Source organism: Lacerta agilis, chromosome 1 (assembly GCF_009819535.1).
Source record: "Lacerta agilis isolate rLacAgi1 chromosome 1, rLacAgi1.pri, whole genome shotgun sequence".
Taxonomy (NCBI): domain Eukaryota; kingdom Metazoa; phylum Chordata; class Lepidosauria; order Squamata; family Lacertidae; genus Lacerta; species Lacerta agilis.
Window position 1 is genome coordinate 97,722,420 of NC_046312.1, and position 23,735 is coordinate 97,746,154.

The 23,735-nt window shown below is 39.3% G+C and overlaps 1 protein-coding gene across 2 annotated transcripts in view; it reads left to right on the forward strand.

Moving 5' to 3' along the window:
• ARHGAP15 (Rho GTPase activating protein 15) overlaps positions 1-23,735 on the forward strand; it is a 365,517-nt gene that overhangs the window by 209,013 nt on the left and 132,769 nt on the right. For both annotated transcript variants that reach the window (XM_033164256.1, XM_033164265.1), the window contains one exon: positions 10,908-11,006. In XM_033164256.1, the coding sequence (XP_033020147.1) occupies positions 10,908-11,006 (99 nt within the window). The remainder of the gene's footprint in view (positions 1-10,907; positions 11,007-23,735) is intronic.

Sequence of the window (23,735 nt, forward strand, 5' to 3'; positions counted from 1 at the left end):
CCCCACACATGGTGGATCTCCTCAGTTGGGGCAATTGCCTTTATGATTGGAATAACACTTCAGTAGAAAATGCTGTCCCTGTTACTGTTTTCATCTTGTGGACATGCTCAGATATTGTGAAAGGCTTATGGTATTTTATAAAGGTTGATTTTTATCTAATTTTCTCAATTTCTGTGTATAAAACTTGCCCAGCCACCAATGAATACATGTTAAAACCACAACTGCTCATGTAAATTAGGTAGTTAAAAGCTCTTTGGCACCAGCTGTGCACAGCCTTTATACACAGGATGTTCTGGTTGTATTCCAGCAATTTTGAACTAATGGAAGGGCTTCAACCAGTGCAAATGAGGGCAGCTCCACAGAGGGGGGATCAAATAGTGTAAAGTTAGCAATTCATTGGCTTGCCTGCCTTTGTTACATTGAGGCTTTGTATAATGATTGCATTGGCCACTTACACTAACACACAACACCACTGGATTCATGAGCACTGTGTTAATGCAATTATGAGTTCTCTCACTTGTTTTATTCTTGTTCCTCCTGAATTATAGCAGACCGGAGCAAATAGTACAAAAGCCAGTTTACAGTCACCTTTCTAACAACCCAAGTACAGTTTGTAAGGAGAGAGAATATGTATGTACAGTTTGCATGTGTGCAGCCTCTGTTCCGAGTTTCTTATCTGATCAACAAATGCAAATTGGGTTGTTTGTGGGACCAACAGATGTTATCCCATTTTCATCTCAATTTAAGTGGAAAGGGTAGAATACTCTATAAACAATAGTTATTATAGGTGAAAAATGATAAAAGGCTAAAAACCACATTATATATTCCCAACTTCTAAAACCCTGACTAAAATTTAAAGGCTACAACAATATTTTTCAAAATATGTTATGACTTAGAACTACAAGTCTTATATTGTATATTATATTACAGCCGTACCTTGGTTTTCGAACAGCTTAGTTCTCGAACATTTTGGCTCCTGAACGTCGCAAACCCGGAAGTGACTGCAAACTATTTTGGGAAGCTGAATGTCCTACAGGGCTTCCGTGGCTTCTGATTGGCTGCAGGAGCTTCCTGCAGCCAATCAGAAGCAGTGCTTTGGTTTTCGAACATTTTGGAAATCGAGCGGACTTCCGGAATGGATTCTGCTCAACTTCCAAGGCATGACTGTATATTAAGTATACTAATTATATTACTTTATTATATTTTCTGGCGTGGAAGCCTAGATATCCTGTTTCAGCCCACTGCCCCCTTCAATAAGTTCCTAGTAGCTTATCCATTGAACCCTCTAGTTCCTAAATGCCAGGTCAGTCTGTAATAGTCACCCACAACCTGGCATGTATTACTCTGACTTGGGTGTGCCTGCCCTTTCTGGATCCTTGGTACAGCACTAGGCCAGAATCCTGAGCAGTGCAAAATTGAGAAGATCCAAAACTGGTAAGATCCATTCTGGAGTGCCAAATTTTGGCCCTGTACACTTGTACAAGATGCCATATTACAAAAGATTCCTAAGATCTTCCCCTGTTGAGGAGTGTGGGGTGCCATTGTCCATAGTATCATTTTATGTACCAGAGAAGATCTTGATCTTCAGAGGGGCTCAGAATATTTGCACCAGGTGCAGAGCCAGAGAGATGAATTTGAGATGTTGATGGTGTTTCAACCCCCCTACTGACCAAGCTAACTGAGGTGGTCTATAGCATGGTTTGTTTCCCCTAATCTGGGAACATGTAGGAGCAGAAGACTAGCAAAATGCCCATGATTTGAGCAGCATACACTAGCACATTATTCATCATAAATCATCATTTATTTTAAACTGCAGTTTAAAGTGACATGCGAGCCTCTAACCTTATAAACATATGAGCAACATTCATGCAGTCTGATCATCTGATGACCCAAATCCTTTGTTCCAAAGTGTCCTCACACTGTTTGACAAATGATTTACCTTACGTCAGGCCTGCATAATTAGTGACCCACATGTGCATAGTGGTCCTCTAGTTGTATTTGCTGCATACCAGGTAACTGTAAAAAGAGGCTGCCATGCGGGGGACTTGGGGAGGGTGAGTGATAAGTTGTGCAGGCCTGCTACACACCGCTGCAGTTTATTTTGTTGAATATTGAAGTAAGATAGTTGCGTCTTCTGCTCTAATTTATCGTCTTTCAGTTTCTGGGTTTTTCTTCTTTTTAGTTTAATAAAGTGTAGCTGATGAATCTCCTTTGGTATTACATAGGGATCAGATGTGATCCTTCCTAACAAATCCAGATTCATTAGCATAACTCAAATCCATCCTTTAATGTGTCTCTGAAGGAAGAGCAGATGTACATCTTTCTTTAGACAGGATTGCTTTAGAATGCTGATTTGCTAGCATAGAGGTGTCTTGTGTGTTCCATGCTCAAATCATATAGTATCATGCTCTGCCATACAGTTCCAGGGCCTTTTGTTAAGCGCATGGTTTTTAATAGCAGAGGAATGTTGCAAGAAGAAAAAGCATGTTAGTTTTCTACCATGAAGTTTCATTAGGATTAGGTTCTGGCCATGCAAATGAGTTAAGATTCGTTAGCAGAGCTTAATTCCAGTCTCCAGTAAGTCTATGTGAAATGCTCATTTGATAAGGTTCCTTCATTGTCTTCAGTTGAGTTTATCCCTTAATCTGTTAAAATGTTATGAAAATGCAGTTGCGATGCTTACCCTGACAGAAAGCGCTTTTAAATGTTAATTTTTAAGGCTTGTATTAAAACATTTTTAAGTAGCAAAATAGAACGACACAGATTAAAAATAAAAGAGTTGGCCAAATTTCATGTCCTAGAAAGCATCTATTCAATTTTTTATAGGTGAATTAAATGGCTTGAGAAATTGTTTATTTCTACACTTTTTTCATTTTTTTGTTTTGTTTTGTTTTCATTTTTTCATGGTAGGGCAGAAAAGTTTAGAATGGAGCATATTTGCATACCTTTTTTATTACAAGAGTTATTCTTCAAGGGAGATAACATTCCTACTAACTATTTTTTGCAAGGCATAAAACTTCAAGTGAGAGTTAAACATTTTTTAAAATGTCTATCTGTTTATGTATTTGCCACATTTGTGCCAAAAGTACTCCGAATAGCATTAAAAACACAAATCAAATCAAAGCTTTTTTTAAAAAAATCATGCATTAATCACAGCAAACTATACATAAAAGCTGTGGCAAAATTCTCTATGGCAACCCGTCAGTTGTGTTCATTGATGTTAGCCTTCTCACAACCTTGCCCCTCTCCACTCCTTGGGCTTACTCTTTGGCATCTGTGTCTCTCTCTCTCTGCCTCCCTCTCTCACACAAAATTGATTCCCAGGGAGGTGATTCAGAGAGCAAGAGTGCACTGCCCCAAATGCCATTAAATGCTGGCTGACAGACACACTTCAATGCTGTTGCCAGGCACTTGGTTATGAATGGGGCATTTGGTATTACTCCAGTGCTGGTCTGCTACATACGAAGCTTACCCTTCTCCCCTTTGGGTTGTGCACCATCATAGACACCAGTTCTTGCAACCATCTTCCCAGCTCTTATGGAAGCCTGAAACAGGTCGCGTCATTCTGCTGTATGGCAATGCCAGTCCTGGAGATTTACCTGCCATTTGTGTATTGGACTTGAGGTTTGCAGTCACGAAACCTGAGGAGGACTCTTATGCTCACTTGTCACTTGACTTGGGAGGAGCCACAGCACCCCTTCTATGCTGTACCAATCTGAGGCTGTGGCACTTCTGCCATGCTCTTAAGTCTGAGGGAGGTTCACCCGCAGCTTCTCCTGCTCTACAATCACACAGGAGCATGTGACTACAGAAAAGACTACTGGCCCTTCAAAGCAGCTCTCCCAGAGAGGTTGAACCACTGGAAGGTCCAGCTTTGCCCACCTTTTTAAGACCTCAGATGACATAAGATTTGCTGAGACAGCATCTTCCTAAACTCAGCTAGCAAAGCCCCCTGATTTGCTTGGCCCTTGGCCCTGGGCAAGGCTTTGGTATTTGTCACCTCTTCTCATGAAAACCCAAAGCCTCAGTCAAACAGAATAGATAGCATCCCACATTTTTAAGGGCATATTTTTATATTCCAGTCCTTTTGACGCAGCTATCCCACCCACCCCCAGCAGTGCTCCTGGAACAATATCACTTCCACAGAAATGCTCTTTGAGTATAGTAGGAGATCCACTGACACTTGCTGCAACTTAAGAAAGATGTTTAAGAATGTGGGGTGGGGAGAAATGGAACAATTTTCCCCATTGCCATTTCCTTTTTTAAAAAAAAAAACTAACCAACATTTCAGCCCAACTTCACAGTATATTAAGATAATACATACAAGAGATGACCCCGTGAACAATACCCCTGTGTCTTTAGGGAAAAGGTGGGATATAACCAGTCCTTTTTTTCTGGGGCGATGCAGGGGGGGTGCATACCCCTAAACATTTTGTGGATCAAAGTTTGGCCTCATTGAAGGGCAGTATTTCAATATGAGTAGGAAAATGAGAGTACCCCTAAATATTTTTTTAAGAAAAAAAAAGAGCACTGGATTTAACTAATGGATAATGAATGGATGCACACAGGAGGTTTTTTTTGCCATTTTTGCCACATAAACTGTGGGGTTGCCTGGGAAGAGTTACTCTTCCAATCCTTGAAGAGTGTCATGTCTACAAACTCTGTTTGCTTCTTTTAAGCAGGCCAGGCAATTCATTGCAGCTGTAATCATCATATTACATGCCTCAGAACTTCAGAATGGCTCTCCCATCCTTTCCTTGTGTCTCCTTTTATATCCACATACAAAGCTGTCATGTCCACTACTACCTCAAATGGATGGTTTTTATGTGCATATATCAGCAACTCATAATGCGAACCATGCTGCCGAACACATTGTGAATATACTGCTCTTCTTAAAAATGGTTGTTGGTTTTTTCATACTATAGTATTGACTAACTGTCGGTGTTTGATGTATGAGTTACCAGCCTGATGTAGACTTATGGTTAGAGCTTAAGTTGTTAGTTCTGCTTTTGCAGCCAATTCAGAATAACTACAGATGCCTCAAGATATTAAAATTGACTGCTCAAATGGACTCAGTGTGGGAGTTTCATTGGTTTTAAATTGATAACAGCTGAAAGAGTGAATGATTAAAGCTGTATAAGGGCATAGAATGCAGCTCTCTTTTTCTTTTTCTTTTGCCTCTTTTAACAACTTATTGTGAACAGCTCTTTATATGGGAATTTTCTTTACTATAATAAAAAAATATTTCATTAGCTGAAATTTTTAAATGATGAACAATAACATTTCTGAAGCCTGTTGAGGGAGCAATTCCTGAGAAACTGGAATAAACTTTGAGAGGACAATGTGGGTTTCTATTCAGGAGGGAGCATTTAAAGTTAAGTAGCATTCCATAAGGTGGTAATTGTGTCTATTTCCCAGACATTTGAGCTAAATAAGCTGGATAGGAAACATAAACTGTCATAACAGGAGGTTAGGAGTGCTGTGTACATCTTTGCCTATCACCACTGCCCCTCTTCCCATTACATAAAAAGTAGAAGTCTCAAGTGCCCTTTTGCTAATAAATCAAAGCCCTTTTGCTTTCTTTATTCCCTTAGGAACAGTTATTGTTTTCATTATTGGAAAAGATGTTCTGGTTGTTTCCTTATCGTAGGAAGAGCTAAAATATTTAGACACAGAAGAGAGATGGAGAGTTTTTTTAAATGTTCATCTAGATTTCCATCTCTTATATTGGGTAAAGATTCCAATCATTTCCTAGTACTCTAGATCCAGGCATACCCTGTGTGTGGTATCCAGCCCATAACATAATTTCAAACTCTTTGTGCCCCCCATCAACTAACTTTTGGGTACGCAGAACCAAAGTGTGGCTTGCTTCATCTGGCTGAAGCCTTGCCTAACTGCATCCCTTCAGGCAGCTTCAGGGATCTTTGTGTCTGCTCTGACTTCATGTGGCTTGCAACATGACAGCACCTTCATAACTGACAAGAATCTAGCTTCTGAGTCTGCCTGAAATTCTGGTACATGCCACTCCAAACATGGGAAACCTGTCATCCTAGCTTTGGATACTGAAATCTTTCAGAAGCCAGTTTTTATAAGACAGGGCTTGGCCAAAAATTGGATGACTTTCCACAAATATTTTCAGTGATAACAAGAGGCATGTCCTCTTTTGGCAATTTGAAGAGATTGTTGCAGAGAAGCACAAAATATTAGGGGAAATATTTTGGACGCATTTGTCATGAATAGGCTCACTCTGCACAACTTCAGTGATACCGGCATATGGCCAAATCTAACTGGCTTACAACACTGTTGTGATGTCATGATTTATTTTATGATTTCCAATTGGCTGTCACCATTCTATAAGTAAAATCCTAATCAGTTTTTAAGGGTGGTAGTGAAGCCTTGGTACATAGGGGAAAGCACTGACACTAAGCAGACTCAAAAAGTGAACTTGCTCAATAATTAAATGGTTTTTTTTTATAAATATTGTATATATTCCCTCTCCTTAAGTGAATATTTTGTGCAACTTTAGGTTTTTATTGGCAAAAATATGTAGAAATTAGATTGTAGCAATTTGATTATCATGGGATCTTATATATTGAACGGAGATCCCTTTTATAACAAAAGTGCTATACCCTGTACATCTGTATTCATGCATTCAGAGATATTCTGAGTAACCATCACATGAATGTATCCACAAAGTAATCTGAAGACACATCCAAATGATCTCAGAATTGTGGGTATGGCATTAGATCATTTTGGCACTGGAGTGTCTTTGCTTTATAATAGTAGTAATAAAAATAAATAAAATAAAATAATATTTTTATTATTATTTATACCCCAAACATGTGTCTGGATTTCCACAGCCACTCTGGGCGGCTTCCAACAGAGGACTAAAAACAGAATAAAACTTCAAACATTAAAAACTTCCCTAAACAGGGCTGCCTTCAGTTGTCTTCTAAAAGTCAGATCGTTGCTTATTTCCTTGACATCCAATGGGAGGGTGTTCCACAGGGTGAGCGCCACTACTGAGAAGGCCCTCTGCCTGGTTCCCTGTAACCTCACTTCTCACAGGGAGAGAACCACCAGAAGGCACTTGGCGCTGGACCTCAGTGTCCAGGCAGAACAATGAGGGTGGAGACGCTCTTTCACGTATACTGGGCTGAGGCTATTTAGGGCTTTAAAGGTCAGCACCAACCGTTTGAATTGTGCTCAGAAACATACTGGGAGCCAATGTAGGTCTTTAAGGACCGGTGTAATATGGTCTCGGCAGCCACTCCCAGTCACCAGTCTGGCTGCCGCATTCTGGATTAGTTGCAGTTTCTGGGTCACCTTTCCTATGAAAAAGGGAAAACAACAAAGTGTATTGTGGCATCTTAGACTAGTAACTTTATTATTGCATAAACCTCCACTCTGACTAGGGCTGATGGGGGTTGTAGGTCAAAACAGCTGGAGGGCACCAAGCTGAAGAATGCTGTGTTATAGGATGAAATATATCGTCTTTAAAATAGCACAAAATCCAGGTTCACCCTCAACGGACCTGTTTGGGGAAGGAGTGAATATAATATTTAATGTTGTGCAGGTTACTGTATGGTTAGTTATGCATGGCCCTCCTAGGATTCCTTCAGGCTTTGCCAAGAAACATTGATTACAGAAGTACTGTCAAAGGCCTCTACACCAATTTTCAAAGTGTCATGCTCTGCTGGAAAGGTATGCGGAGACTATCTCTTGGTTTAAATGATGATCTTATAGCCACATTGTTTAAACATTTTAAACTGCTTCTATTGAATGGTTTCCCTCATAGGTTTGATTCATTTGGATTCTGCTGACAAAGTTCCCATTACGGAGCACTCTTTTCATAATTTGTCAAAAATATATAGCTGAGATGAAGGAGGATGGAGCTAATTTGTAATCTGAGAGCACTAACCTGGTTATGCTGACATGCTCCATGATGAACGCCCTCAGCCAGCCAGAGGTTTACGGTCATGAAGCGCAAAAAAGCTGCATTAAATACAATTTCATTTTGTAAAACCGTGCCATTTACATGTGTTGTCAAGGGCCGGGGACAACTTATTCTTGTAAAAACTATGATTTCCCCTTAAAATCAGAATTAAGCACTTTCCAATTTGTGGGAGATCTGCTTTGTAAACCTTGGAGGTAATACAAGGAGGTGGGGAAGGTTTTTCAGAGGCAGGCTATCTGTAAATGATGTAAAACCGACTCCTAACATGATATAATGCGGTGATTAAATTATTTCCCTGAATACTTTGATATCATTAAGAACATTGTAGCAGTAGATCTGTACGCTCTGGAATCTTGTGAAGCCTTTCTCTCTGTGATAAGGTGGTCCATCCCCACCTTCTGTCTGCTTCCTCACTGCTGCTGTGTAGAACACTGCAGAATGTACCTGCACAACATGAAGTTGTACTGATGTTCAACTTCATGTTCAACAGTGGAACAGACTCCCTCAGAAGGTGGTGGATTCGCTTTCATTGGAGGTTTTTAAGCAAAGATTGCCATGGAAGCTTTAGTAGAGATTACTGCATTGTAGCGGCTGGAGGATAATGAACCTCGGGTCCCTTTCAACTCTACAATTCTATGATTCTAAGTGCTGACCATGAAACTTATGCTTGATGTGATAGACTCGTTCCCTTGGTTTCCAAGAAACTTAGTCATAACTTTGGCGGCAGTCTTCTGTAGACTTTGTTGGAGAAGCCGCACAGAACACAGTGGGAGTTACTTCTGAGTAAACGTGTACAGTGGTACCTCTGGTTATGAACAGGGCCGGTGCGTCCATTTAGGCGAACTAGGCAATTGCCTAGGGCGCCAAAATGGAGGGGGCGCTGGCCAGCCTGCCCTGCCGCTCCCCGCTGCCACTCCGCAAGCGGCAGAGTGGCGGGGGAGGGGCGAGCAGCCCAAAATCGGGCTTCTCTGCCCGCTCCGCAAGCGGCAGAGTGGCGGGGGAGGGGGAGCAGCCCAAAATCGGGCTTCTCTGCCCCCTCCACCAGCGGCAGAGTGCCGGGGGAGGGGGAGCAGTCTCCACACCCAACGGCACAAACACCCCCAGTGCCACTTCTCAGTCATAGCCTGCCATGATGCTGGGTAATTGCAGCAGTTTCCACAGCACTTCTGTGGTGGCAAGTAGAAAGCCGCCACCATTGCAACTGTGGTGATGTGGCACAGAGCAAGGGAACCATTGTGAGCTGGTTAGAGAGTTCTGGAAGCAGGAAGGGGTGCTTCTATCTGTTCCAGTGTTTTACGAGCACAATTCAAAGTGTTGGTGCTGACCTTCAAAGTCCTAAACGGCCTCGGTCCAGTATACCTGAAGGAGCATCTCCACCCCCATCGTTCTACCTGGACACTGAGGTCCAGTGCTGAGGGCCTTCTGCCGGTTCACTCGCTGTGAGAAGCCAAGTTACTGGGAACCAGGCAGAGGGCCTTCTCAGTAGTGGCACCCGCCCTGTGGAATGCCCTCCCACCAGATGTCAAAGAGAACAACAACTACCAGACTTTTAGAAGACATCTTTAGGCAGCCCTGTTTAGGGAAGCTTTTAATGTTTGATGGATTACTGTATTTTAATGTTTTGTTGGAAGCCCAGCCACATGGATGGGGTATAAATAACAATTTATTTATTTATTTATTTATTTATTTATTTATTACGAGCAATTGTGAAACATGGAGCACTTTGGTGTGCTCCTTGTTTCTGCAGTACTCAGAAGCAGCTGAAGCCACCACTGAAACAATAAAATGGGCAACACTTGTCAGGGAACTGGCAAGTAGTTAAATATGGGTTAGCGGGCCAGATTGGGGCTGCAAGCTCACCTTGCCTGCTTTAGAGTATTATTTTAACACACATCTATGTAATCCGTGTAACAATGTGATATGCTGACTAAAAGACTGCACAAAACTTCACATATGCTCTTCCATAAGCCAGTGCACATGCTTAGGGGATTTTACAGTACCAGGTTTATTTATTTGCTTATTTTTCATTTTTCTACTCATCCTGCCCTGCAATAACATAAAGACAAATCCTACCCCATCCTACTAAAGGATGATCACCAATACTGGCTTGGAAATCACCATGATGGAATTGAGACATGTATAAAAATGCTGTGAAAATGCTTTAAAAAAAAACGTTTTGAAAAATATATTGAATTTGCCATAAGCTCACCATCGCCATCTAAGTGTCACATTTGTATAATGCAAATATAACATTTTAAGTGCATTTTAAATGCACTTAACTGACAATGAGCCCCATAACTGACAATGAGCAAAATGCTTTGGTGAACAGGGGCATCTTTGCCTGGAGAGAACATTCCACAAGCAGCCATCACTGAAAATGCTGGTGTCTAGAGGCATTCTGTCTCTCCTCCTAGAGGTAATATGTAACATTCCGTAGTGGCTGGTATGGTGGGACCACCAACTGTTTTGAGAGTTTCCTGGGTGGTGGGGAAGTGGTGACATTGGAGCTGCGATCACAATCTGGCACTTCCACGCAAGCATCCATGCAGCCCTGGCCATGCTAGTGCCAGCAACATAAGCTATAGTGAGGGTAGTGTCAGGAGGGCGGCTTTATGGTTCTGCTACACTACACCAACCTAATGGGGTGTGCCCTTGATTTTAGTGTTATATTCATACAACTAAGATTCATTGGCTTAGGTCCTTATGCATTCCCAATGTTGAGCAAAAACAAAGATGCCATGATTCAGGACAAGTAAAATGAGGGAAATGATAGTTTGCTGTTCCCTTGTCTGATTTCTGTTAAGCTAAATCTTCATAAAGACTACTTAAATGGCAAAATAAAGTTTACCACTTTTCCGCTACTAACCTCTTTACTTACATCAGGAAAGCTTATTTTGTGTTACGGCCTATGCTACTATTTTAAAACCCCCCCCATCTTTGTCTTTACTAGATCAAGTTTTCGGTTCCCCGTTGCACAAAGTGTGTGAACTTGATGGCTCCACAGTCCCTAAGTTTGTAAAGACGTGCATCAAAGCTGTTGAAGATCGAGGTGGGTAGTTTGACAGTCAACATTCTTTCCCCCATTCCATAAACTGTATTTACAACTGAGGCTCTAAATTAATATCTCCAGCTTGCTCATCAGGGATGCTCAAGAGTTAAAAATTATGCTTTAGTACAACTGTAGCTGCATAACATTCCATCTTTCTTTCTATCATTTAGTTTCCATGTCTTTCTCACAGCGGAGATACACTGGCACCTTTTCCTCTCCTCTGAGGAGTCCCCAGCATTGCTCCAGTCCTGCAAAATATATGCCACTAGTAATAATTTCCACGGAAGTAGCCATGTTAGTCCACTGTTGCTATAAAAACAGAACTGTGGTACCTTAAAAACTTTTTTTAAAACCCTATATTATGGGTTAAACTTTCTGATGAAGTGAACTGCAGTCCACAAAATCTTATGCCGTAATTAATTTGCTAGTTTTCAAGGTGCCACAAGACTATCTGTTGTTGTAAGTCACTATAGTAGGCCTATTGCAATTTGGGTATATTTGTTCTTGATTACTGGCACAGCTCAAACCCATATTATTTGCCTGCTACAATGAATCTTTCATTTCTTTTGTTCCTTTCTTTCCTCCTCCTTTCTGCAACCATATATTCTTCAGCCTTGCCTTTCCAAGTGATTTTCAATGGAAGATGGGTCCCCCCCCTTAAAAAAAATTAAATTGTCGAGAACTGCAAGGATTTGTTTGCATCATTTGTAAATGTTTAACATTTTCAGGATAATCACATGTACCCATGTGTTTTTGAAATAAGGACATCCAGTCTGTATTGAGACTCTGAAATCAATAGAATCGCACCCATAAGCTTAATCACAAAGTAAAATACTCCTTAAATCTAATAAGTATCTGGCACTTTTATGACAGATGCAGTAATTGGTGTACCATTTAACCTGGAAATCCATCTTTTACATGTACGAAAGAAAAACATTAGAGGCTGTATCAATGAAGCTTAAAACTTCCACTCATGCAGTGGAACTTCTTGCCCTGATCTTCTCCCATGCCTTCTATTCTGGGGGCTCCCTCAACCCTCCATAGCAGATTGGAAGGGTTGTATGGTGGGCATGCCTGGCATGCTCTGGTCCATGGGGTCACGAAGAGTCGGACACGACTGAACGACTGAACAACAATGGTGGGCCTGTTGTACAAGTGGAAGTCCTTGCATGAATAGGATAACTTTGTTGTATACAACATTACCAGGATATCAAAAGAATTATCAGTGTTAGGAATAAGTAGTGTAGCTTTTGGAGGCTATGTATTTGAAGAAAGATTTCTTTAAGATTTGATGTTGGTTTTTTAAAAAAAAAACTGGCTCCTGGAGTTGTTCTTTTATGAGCATTTTGATCCACGGCAATTAGCAGGTGATTATTTAACTTCATGCCATTAACAGCTTCACCTATTGATTTCTGCATATCTAACCACTGAAAAAAGAGGCTTTGGTAGTGGTGTTTTTCCTGGTTGGAATGCTTAATCTAGGGATGAGGACACTATGGTCTTCCACAGGTTGTTGAACTCGAGTTCCTATCGACCTTAGCCAGCACGGTCAGAGATGATGAAAGATGTAGTTCAGTAACATTTGAAGGACCACAGGTTCCCCATTCTTGTCCTAGTCCCTTGTAGGTGTGAGTAGCTAAAGAGACACAGAATATGGAAAGAAAATGTGGATGCCAATTATTTAAATGTAGGAAATCACATGCATTTTCACAATTTTCTGAATAGGCTTATTTCTGTGTTTCATACTGTGCCAAATATTTTTAAAATACTGTCACCTATTTTGGAGCTCTTAAGATACTAGTTCCCCACTTCCACGTCACTCACCCCGGTTAATTACAAAAGGACTAACCATATTTTAGTGCGAGAATGCTAACATTAACGACTTGTTGCTTATACTCGTAAAGAATTAGCTGCTGGAATACTGCCTTAGGTTTGCAGGCCATGTGATATCACGTTAGGCATATTAAATGCCACATACTTCAGAATAGCTGCTTTGTGGATTAAACTATTAAAACAATTTATTTAGAGGTGCTTGCAGTTCTGTGTGAGAAAAGTGGCTGGATGGGAACAAAGTCATTTGTCAATAGCATTTTATTTAAGGACATGACCCTTGTCCTTCATGCATATGGAGACCTTGCCCAGAATTGTCTACAATGACTGGCAGAAGTTTTTTTCTAACCCTGCTAACTGAGATATTCTGAGATGCTGGTAATGGAACTCGGAAGCTTTTTATGCAAAGTATATACATTACCATTGAGCTATGGCTTCATCTCTAATCTTTACATTGTACAGAGAAAATATGGAGATAATGATAGGCTACCTTTCAAGGTTATTGCAAGCTTTCTCAACCTTAAGTTCAGTTCTCCCAAATAATTTTCTTTAAAAAGTGCACAAACAATTTCATTATACATTTTCATTTGCCTTTCTCCTAATATGTGCATTTATCGCAATTTCTCCTAATGTACACTTTTTAAAAGTCATTTTCTCCATCGTGTAAAGCAGTTTTTGTATGTTACTTTCACTAATACATGCCCCTTTGTGTGCACTTTTTCGTTGGAGAAATGCATCAAAAAATTCAGAAAAGTGTGAAATTCAAAGGATAACTGCTTTGGTTTGCTTATTGGCTCAGGAAGTATGAATTAAGAAAGTTCATATTAAACTTGCTTTTACTAACTGTAACCTGTAACCAGCATATGGCTTGTGCTAGTAGAGATGTTAATATTAACCAATCTCAGTGGCATGTGATTTAAAAAACAACAACAACATTTTATCACTGTATTTATGACTTTGGAATTCGTATACAATTTTCTATCATCATGGACTTGGATTATGATTCCTTTGCATTCATTTCCATTCTGTTTACTCAATGCGTTGTTTTCCCTAAATTCTGGCATAAACTAGCACAGGACAGCAGTAATTTATGTGAAGCTAAATCCAATGTTTATGAAAGCTTCTGATGACATTTTAGACTCGGGTTGGTATTAGGAAGCAGCATGTGGAGGTGCCAAGTCTCCCGGCATGGCTGGGACTCAACAGATTTGAAGCCCTCCTCCTAATGGCCAGATCTGCCTTTAGCCAAGTTATTCAACTGCAGAGTCATGGGAAATACTTATGTACCAATTATGGGAAAGGCATATTTAATAAAAACTGTATGTTTACTTCCATAGTCTTAGTGAGATGGCCTAAATGCTCCACGCAGAATCTGCACACATCTCTGCCCCATCTACACACTACAACTGTACCCAGAAACTTCAACACATTTCATTTAAGCTGAAGCATTATTTTTATGAAGAGCCTCCCTTAGAAATCTAACCTTAGAATGAGGAGGGCCAAATAATTTAAACATATTTCAAGGCAGTCGCACCAGTTTTTGTTTGTGCATTTGTTTCCATTTAACAGTGGAATGGTGTAATTCCGCTATTGCTTTGTGGAGGTTCTTGTAACACTTAGTGATCAGTGGGAGCATTGTTTATATATCAAATGCTGTCATGTGAGCAAGCAACAGAAAGCCTCAGGCAGGCATAGCATTCAATGGCATTGAATCAGTTTAAATTCCAATAATTTGGCTGAACGTGTTTGTGGGTCTGGCTTTTGCAAGTTTATTCGGCTAAACCAGTGTCCAATCTAGCATGAAATATTCTGTGTTCTGGATGCAACTATAACTTATATAGGGAAAGTGTTAAGTCAAGAGCTAAGGGTGATAATGAATTGCCTGTCCGCTGTGGCTGCATATTATTGAGATGACAACATATTTCTATTTGTGTAATATAAGCCAAAAGTCATATTGGGCATAATAAAATAAAATTAGGTAAAGGACTTAAAATTTATTAGCCAGTAATTTCAAATCAGTCTGGTCAATAAATGTATCTGCATACTCAGGGTTTCAGTTCAGGAATCTGCTGTAATGGTCTTCCAGTTAACTCAGTTAACAACTTGGATTACTTGTACCTTTAAGTATTTAGCCACTCTATGAATTCATCAGACAAAAGGGGTGCCATGAGCACAAGAGGGCAGGAGTACCTGATGGCTTCCCCCACAACATCACATGGGTTCCCTGGTACCACCTTACATGTCCATGCATAGAGCACAGACATCTGCAAATGGGAAGTCTATGCACATAGATTGTGATGTGTGTAGGCTTCCATGGGATCAGGAATGCTGTACTGGCATGGTTTATGATCCCATGGAAGTCAACATTCATGGGTTACTAAAAAGAGTGCAGAAAAGTAATTCTGCACATGTTTTGTAGTATTGAAATGTGGCCTTGTGGCTATAGGTCAATAAAGTTGGTGTATTGTAGTGACTCAGAGTGTAAATTCAAATATTTATATTTATTTATATTTATATTTATATTTATATTTATATTTATATTTATATATTTTTCCATGTTAATTATTAATTGAGTTCAGCTGTGAGCCATGTAGGGACCATATAATTATGCAGTGACCAATCAGGTGCCTCTGCAGTTCCACAAGCAGGGCTCAAAGGCAGCAACTCTCTCCTGGTGTTGATCTCCAATGACTGGTATCTGAACATAGAGATTCCATGTAGACTTTGCTTATGCGGATACTTACCTCCAGACATGTCATATTCTCACACTGAATGCTTTAGTAGTAGAAGGCTACAATTGTATAATTTCAACTCAGTGGTGCTTTCTTCTGAATAAACATACTTATTGCTCTGCACAGTCTTTGGGGTCCCATACAAATTATTGTTGTTGATCTGGTTTAGACTGGTGCAAAGGAATGATACCATTTCATTTAACTTGGGATCCCTCTAATGAAAGCTAATGACACTCCATGTTGTCTTCTATTCCCAAATCTTTGGTGTCTATGTTCCAGGCATGAAAGATTTATTAATCATTGGACATTGCTACACTGCTGATTTCCTTTCTCAAGCACAAGATGCTATGGCAGGAATTATATACAAAATTGCATATTTGACTCCGTGCCAAAAAGTCATCCTGAGATCTGTAACGCTGTATAAAGATTTAAGTAAGACCTTTAGTCCACTTCAGAGAAGGTCCCTAGCTTTAAAAACTTTTATCTCTCAACTTTCCTTCTTAGCAGCTGTTCTATTTTTTTGCTGTCATTTGTTTGACAGCATCCAGTTATAGGTTCCGATGTCTGTTTAAAGAAACAAGGAGGCTGTTGGCTTTAAAATCCCCTTACTGCTTGTGTGTTCAACATTTTCCCAGGCTTTTCTGCATAGTTTGCCAAGCAGAGGGACTGACCTTTTGTAGCAAACCCTTTTTCATTTCAAAATGCTCACTTTGATTTTTGTCCCATTTTATGCTCATTCCAAACTGTTTACAGCCCACTAAAAATGACTGTGAATTATATGTTTGTGTAATGGGTTCCTTTTGTGGTTGGAGAGGAATGTTTACTTTGTGCAATTAGTTATCTTTGGGTAGATTACAGTGACCTGAAAAAAGGGGGCTAAGATTATTATGGTACCTTAAGTATTTCCTTTTGTTATCTCCTGTGGCGGTAGTCAAATATTTTATCTACTGTGCTCTGAACTAATCACGTCATACGGAGCAGAAGATGAGAGCTTATATAAGTATTCTTTTGTATCACCTTTAAACATGGGAAAAATTAAATCTCAGTTTCCTCTCCCATCCCTCCACCCCCCGCAAAAGAAAATGTTATAGGCAATTTGGAGTGCTTAACTTTTGTGTCTTTTAGGCTGGGAACAGACAATAGTGTATAAGAGAATTGAAGGTGGCTTGAAAAAGGTATTACTGCTTGTTATATGTACAGTTACCTCTGGTAAATAGGTTTTGAAGTATTGTTTCATAAACCTGCAGAAGCTGTCTGACCAGCTGTGACAATGGTACAAAGAAATATGTGTATGCAGCAGGAAAAGTGAAGCCACTTTCAAACCACTTTCACCTCTTTCAAAAGTCAGTGTCTGTCTTCATCCTGAGTCTCAATCTCAGAACGTCTAGCATAACATCACCACAATTCTGAAAGTCTGATGCTAAAAGACTTGTATTATATTATCAAATGCTGCACTTCCATCATATGAAGCAGTGGTGTCAAAAGATCTGTCTCATGGGCAGCAATGCTGTCAATAGTGTGTGCCAGCAGGAAGACCTGTTAATGGTGAGACTCACCATTTCCAAGAAACCCTCATCACTATTATTTGGCATTACAAATTTGAATTAGCAATTATTTAATCATTTTCAACATTCTCTTTTTACTTTTAACACAAACTGTCTCTGAAAGTACAAGGTAGAAACATTTATCTGATTATAAAATGCATTGTAAATATATAAATTGACATGGATCCAAACTTGGCATTCTGCAGCCAGAAGGTCGTATTATGTCCATGGAAAGTTTTTGTTTGAGCAGAGGATCCTGTTGATATAAAGGGAGAGATTACTTTTTGCCAACTATCACTTCATCCCCCAGTCCCAGAGGCCCTGCAGACCAGATTTTCCAAGGGCTCTGGGGACTTCAGAAGGAAGTGGGTATTTGATGGTGGAATTGGGAGAAATTACTTTTGCAGAAGCAAAAGTCAGACGCCCAAACCATCAGGTTTTTAAAATGCAGTATACCTCCACTATAAATATCCAAAGAAAAATATATGGCCCTTTCCCCCAGGAGATATTTATAGATAATTCTTAAACAAAGTGTTCATATGAGAAGATGAAAAAGAACATATTAATCAAGTTTCAACATGACTGGATTAACAGTTGAACTGTCCAATCCTAAGCATGTCTACTCGAGTAAGTGCTTCTGAATACAGTGGGGCTTACTCCAAGGTAAATTGAGTTATCTATGATTGGAGCCTTAATCTGATTATGCTGTAGAGGACTCCAGACAAATTATGCTGTCCATCCATATTACATTATATTTTTCTGATTTGAAATCTTTCCACTGAAGAACTCTGTCTCTGATTTGTACCTAGGGATCTTTTTGAAATTCCCCAGTGTATTCTGTAACATATCACTTGATCTAGGGGAGAAATGGCTATATGGAGAAAAGTCAGAAATAGTACGAGGAACAAAATGGCCATGCTGTACTGTGGTAGATTTTGGGTGTAAGGTTGGTGGAGGTGAGGCTGCCTTTTTCTGTATAGACTAGGAGTCTTACGTCAGCAGGATAAATTATGTCCCAGTCCTTTAATATGTCCCTAAGAGGACTAGGTGTCTAGTTTATAAAAGTGTCATTTCCATAAACTGGAAACTAAAACTAATGTAGTAATGTCACTTTTAAATCATGAAAGAGTGGAAGAAAGGTAGATATTGCCAAAAAAATAGAAAGAAAAAAGAATGACAAATTTTCTAGCTGTCTGAAGATTTTTCAGTAAATCATATTTTACTCAGCTTTCCACACAATTCAATGCCTCTTATAGATTTAGTGCTGTCCTGAGGCAAGTATTATTATTTTTTGCTCTGATCCTATAAAAGACTCAGACTTCCTGTCTTCTGGGTACTTTAACCTATAGGTTCTCTGTCTCCTTTACAGTGGCTTGACACGCTATCTTGTGATGACTGTAGATATCACTTGATTACACTAATGTGTGGAACTGCTGTCACTGGCTAGCTTTTCATTCTTTTTTATGATATCCGTTACTAGACAACAGAAACTGTTAATGTCACTAAAAATAGTAGCCTCTACTTGCCTTCCAAGCATCAGTAGTGTTAGGCATCCATATTACAACAGGTGTCACAATGCAGGATGTCTCAATTTTTGTTCATTTTATTGCACTATTTCCTGAGCCTGTTTGTGGCAGTGTGGTGCCACAGCCCTAAAAGCAATTCAACTGTAAAATACAATATTTTACAACAAAGTAATATTGTTTACAGAATGGAAGGCACCTATGTTTTCAATTGATTTAAATATATGGGCTAGAAGACAAAATACGAGAGTCCATGTTCAGGATTGCTCACCTAGCAAAAATAATAATCTTGCATGGAGGTGTTATTGAAGGGGAAGAAAACAATCACCGAAAGACTGAAATCTTCATCTTAGAATCCCAGTGCTAGTGGTGCCATCCCCATCCCTTCTAATCCAGCAGTACCATCACTGATTGCACCCCTTAATTTCCAGTGTCTGAATAGTTAACTGTGTCTCTAAGAGATTGTTCTCAATAAGGGCATGGTGCATTGTGTGAGCTACCACTCTGTGCTTATTTTTGGAACATTTTCTCCTCCACACACAATCCTTTTCATTATAAACACATGACTTTATCCATAATTTTGAAATATATACAGATATGGGGCTTTTTACAAGTTAATTTGCTAACTTCTTATCTTTTACTATTGCTTTTTAGCAACACTTTCACTAACATTTGTTTCTTTTCCCATGCCTTCAACTTTATATAGTGTTTCCAGTTACCTTCTAGAACAGTGCCCTGAAAGTCTAGAGATCATGTTGCTCTGTGAGATGATCTGAGCTCTTAGTTCTGCTAATTTTGTAGCATACATTCTTTCCCACTTTGGGATAATCTATTATACTTGGATCCAGGCATGCACTAAAAGCTAATACTTCATGAAAAATGTGCATTTTGTACTGTTTAACTTTTGATGAGATCCTTGAAGTCTTTTATGATTCTGTCTTGTTCCAAGAAGATTTCTGCTCCTTGTTTTTATATGTGTATAAAAAGAAGAGGAGCAAAACAAAAATGAAAGAAAATGTATGCTATTTTAGAAAGACTTTCAGCTATTCAGTAGATAGCTCACTTTTTCAAGGAACATTTTTTTGGGGGGGGGATATATTTCTTATCAGCCATTGACTTTATTGCTCTGATGAATACAAACGAAAATTGGCTAAGCACATTCCAAGCGATTTTGACTTGGAAGTTTGTGATATAAAAAGATCTTTGCAACTTCTGAGTAGAAATTAGGAGCAAATGAATGCAGTGCAAATGTCTTGGCAGTGATTTCTCTAGGAGTTCTGTCTTCTGACTCATTTAATCCCGCTATAGCCACCTTTCTCAGAGCAAAAGCCAGTTAATAGTTTTGTGCAAGGTCCAAGTTACAATTGGCTCAGAGGGATATTTTCTCTGGGGCCTCTGTGTCTGTGAAAAAGCCATAGTCTGCGTCGGTTTTTTGTTTTTGTTTTTAATCAAGAAGCATCAGGACGAAACGTCAAAAAGGGCGTAATGTACAAATTAGAGGGGAAACAGAAAAGGAAAGAGGAAAACAACATATTACAGAGGTATAATTTGAAATTCATGAAGAGTAGAACGTATGCTGTGTTAAGAAAATATTAATAAGAGGACTACAGGAAAAACCTTTGAGGCAGTTGCCATCTTTGTCATAGTTACCTGATACCTGCCTCATTGACTAATTTGTTCCAGAGAAATGTATCCCATGCTAGTAAAAGAAAGCATTAATATGCTAAGCCTTGCCAGTAAAAACAAGTGGTTACTGCCTGTTCAGCACAGTTACATTTGCTGTGACAGGACTAAGTTCATACCTGGGAACACTCCAGTGCTTTGCTGGCATTGCAGAAGGGAGGCGTTTAACTCCAGTGGTCTTTCTTTTTCACATTTAAAATGTTGGTAACCATTTCGATTAAATACGCAATATTCAAAAAGAGACAAATATTGTTTGCAGTACTAGTTACAAACATCCACAATGTGTGCCCCCTTTTCTTACAGTACATTGTGAATCTCACAGCATACATCTACTTATGTACAAATGTTTCCTTGAAAAACAAAGGCTAAAACCATTTACTGGTTAATACTGTGACTGAAGATTAAGCAGGCCTCTGAAGTTACTAGCTTATTGTTCATGAGCAGAATCTAACCCGACTCTGGGAGTGGAGAATAGAACTGACCCATGTGTAGGTAATTAACAAACGAATCGGCTGGGCATCTAGATTAAAAACGCTGGGCTTTGCACACCCTCCAGTGAGAGGAGAGCCAACAGCAGAGTTAAAAAATACCAGTACTTTCAGTGTTAACCAGCAGCATAACATGGAACATAAGTTGATACAGGTAAAAATGATATAGTCCTCGTGCCATGTTGTGATAATTGTTCAAGATTGCCCACAAAATTCATTTAACTCTGTCTCAAGCACATGTGACATTAAATATGAGATTTAATTTAACACATCTATGGTTTTCTTCTTTTAGCAATGATAGCAGCAGGGAGCCCTGAACAAGATGGGGGCTATGATCTGTGGATTAACCCCTCCCCCTGAGCACCAGTCCCTCCAAAAATTGTCCCCCACAAGCTGTTTATCTCAGCAGAGAATCTTCCATTGGCACCAATAAAATCCTTTCTCCCAGGATTAACAGTAGCGCTGTGGTCCCATGGCCTTTTCAGTGGATGAAATAATGGTTTTAGTTGAAATTGCTTTTTATTGTAATTTTTTATAGACTATTTTAACTGCTTTAGTTGTTTTGTGTTTTAATTATGGATGTGTTTGCCACCCTGGGCTCCTTTGGAAGGAAGGTTGGGAAATAAATTCAATAAGTACACACAGGTCCCACTGTCCAAACACTTGTTATACAAAAAAAAAAGTCTCTGTGTGGTATTGTAAACAGATAGACTTAAACAAGCCTTACTTTTTGGGTTTTGCTGGTCCATGACAGCTGTTTCACCAGAAAGCATGGTGAGGGAGAGATATCAGACAAATAAGAGCATTTTTTGCTTGATGCCTTTTGCAAGGTTTCAGAAGATTCCCTCCTGCCCAATAATTTTGGGCTCAAATACAGTACCATGGTCAGGAATGTATTAGAAATTATCCCATAGGAATCAATGGAAATTGTCGACTCGTTATGCAAACACACATCTTACAAACAGTTTACTGAGTATGCATTGTGTTTGGTTAGTGGCATCTGTGAGTAATAATAATGCTGTTGTGTAATTTTGAGATCTGGACTTGATGCTCTTATGGGAAGCCCCTCATTTAAGGTGAGCAGCTATAAAGGAGGACAGCGTAGCAGGTTCTCCACCTACTAAAATCTGTGTTCCATGGAAGGGTTTCATTTTAACTTTATCCCTGGAGCAGCAAAGTGCTGGAGCTCACAAATAGGGATGGGCAAGAAAATCATTTTGATGATAAACTGCCTAATCCACATTCCTTGTACTAATACACAAAATGAAATGAACTTGTCCTGCAGAATTTGTACCGAATTTTGTGATAGTTCTCCAACCAGTACAAAAATGCAGGTGTATGGGGGAAATGTGTATTAAAATGCATATAAATGCAGTGAATATAACACCCCCAAAATGCATTTTGTATGGAGAACTTGCTTGAAAAATCATGTATATTAGTCAATACTGCATACAGAGATGACTATAGTTTAATGAGGAAAATTGCAAATATCTAATGTGGAGAACTGAATATAAAAATGGGATAATGTGAAACTGAAATTGATAGATTGGTCTACCCCTACTCATGAGTTAAGTTTCAGAGCAATTTTGGGAGTGTACAATAAATATTTCTAGGGTTGTGTACTCTCTGGATGGCAGGAATAGAGGCCCATGATATCATCCACATCCACCTACCCATTATAAATCCCCACCAGACTCATTCACCCACTTCCATGTGGCAACCACATCTGCAGTCTGGAAATAGTCTGAGGAAATATGTATGACCACAGCCACATCATTGGGTCACATATAACCAAGCTTTTCAGGATTCAGCCACAAGCCTCATTTGATGCTGGAATGAAAAATCTGTATGTAGCTTTGCCTACTCTTTGTTATACAAATATTCTCTGTTTCTTTCACCGGTGAAATAAAATCACACCAAAATGACGCGGAAGAGAAAGATACAATTTGTGTCTCCTATTACTTCTGTTGATGTTGTTTGAAGGGAGTTTCTTTAAACTGATAAGATGTTCTATAACATAACAGGCCTTCCTTATACATAATACTAGCATTGGGACTGCACTGGCACCTCTGAGGAAGCTTGCATGGTATAGTAAGAGGAAGCTTATGTGTCATTTTTGCACTGCAGAAGCCTTTACATTAACTTGGATAATTGTCAACGCAATTGAGGAAAGAGTAGCAAATCGGAATCTGAGCCTTCTATATACTTAAGATGCAAAAACTTTGAAACTGAACGGTATGTGTTTCAGTTACAGGTAGGTAGCTGTGTTGGTCTGCCATAGTCAAAACAAAATAATAAAAAAGAAAATCCTTCCAGTAGCACCTTAGAGACCAACTAAGTTTGTGAATGTTGGCTTGTACATAGACATCTTAGTCCCATTGACCTCAGTGGAAAATAAGCTTGCTCTGAAATGACTCAAAGTTGAAAGAAACGTGTTTCCTAAAGAGCTGCCCAGAGAAGCCGCTAGAACAAAAATTCTCCCAGCACAAACTATTTCAGGGTTCTCTAACTTTTGTTATTCCTTTGAGCTATGCTTCGGCAAATAATTTGGCATCTGAAATGTTCTTTCAAAACCTTACACTTATGTCTATATATTTCTCAATTGGTATGTGATCCATTTTTTGCTTTAACACTGGATCAAGTGTGATTCAGATACAGAAGTGGATACCCACAAATATTCATCAACAGCTACTTTTGTTTTGTCTGTAATTCTTACTGTTCACATCGTAGTCACACAAACTATTCACATAACTTCATTAACAAAGGCAAAGCACTCATCCCCTGCCATTGATATAACATATTCATTTAATCAATTTATACCTCAGCAAGCCAAAGGCAGATAACAACACATGTTTAGACAGTAATTTAACAATTTCTAAAAGTCTGGCAACAATAAATATGTCAAAGCAGCTATAAAATATCAAAACAG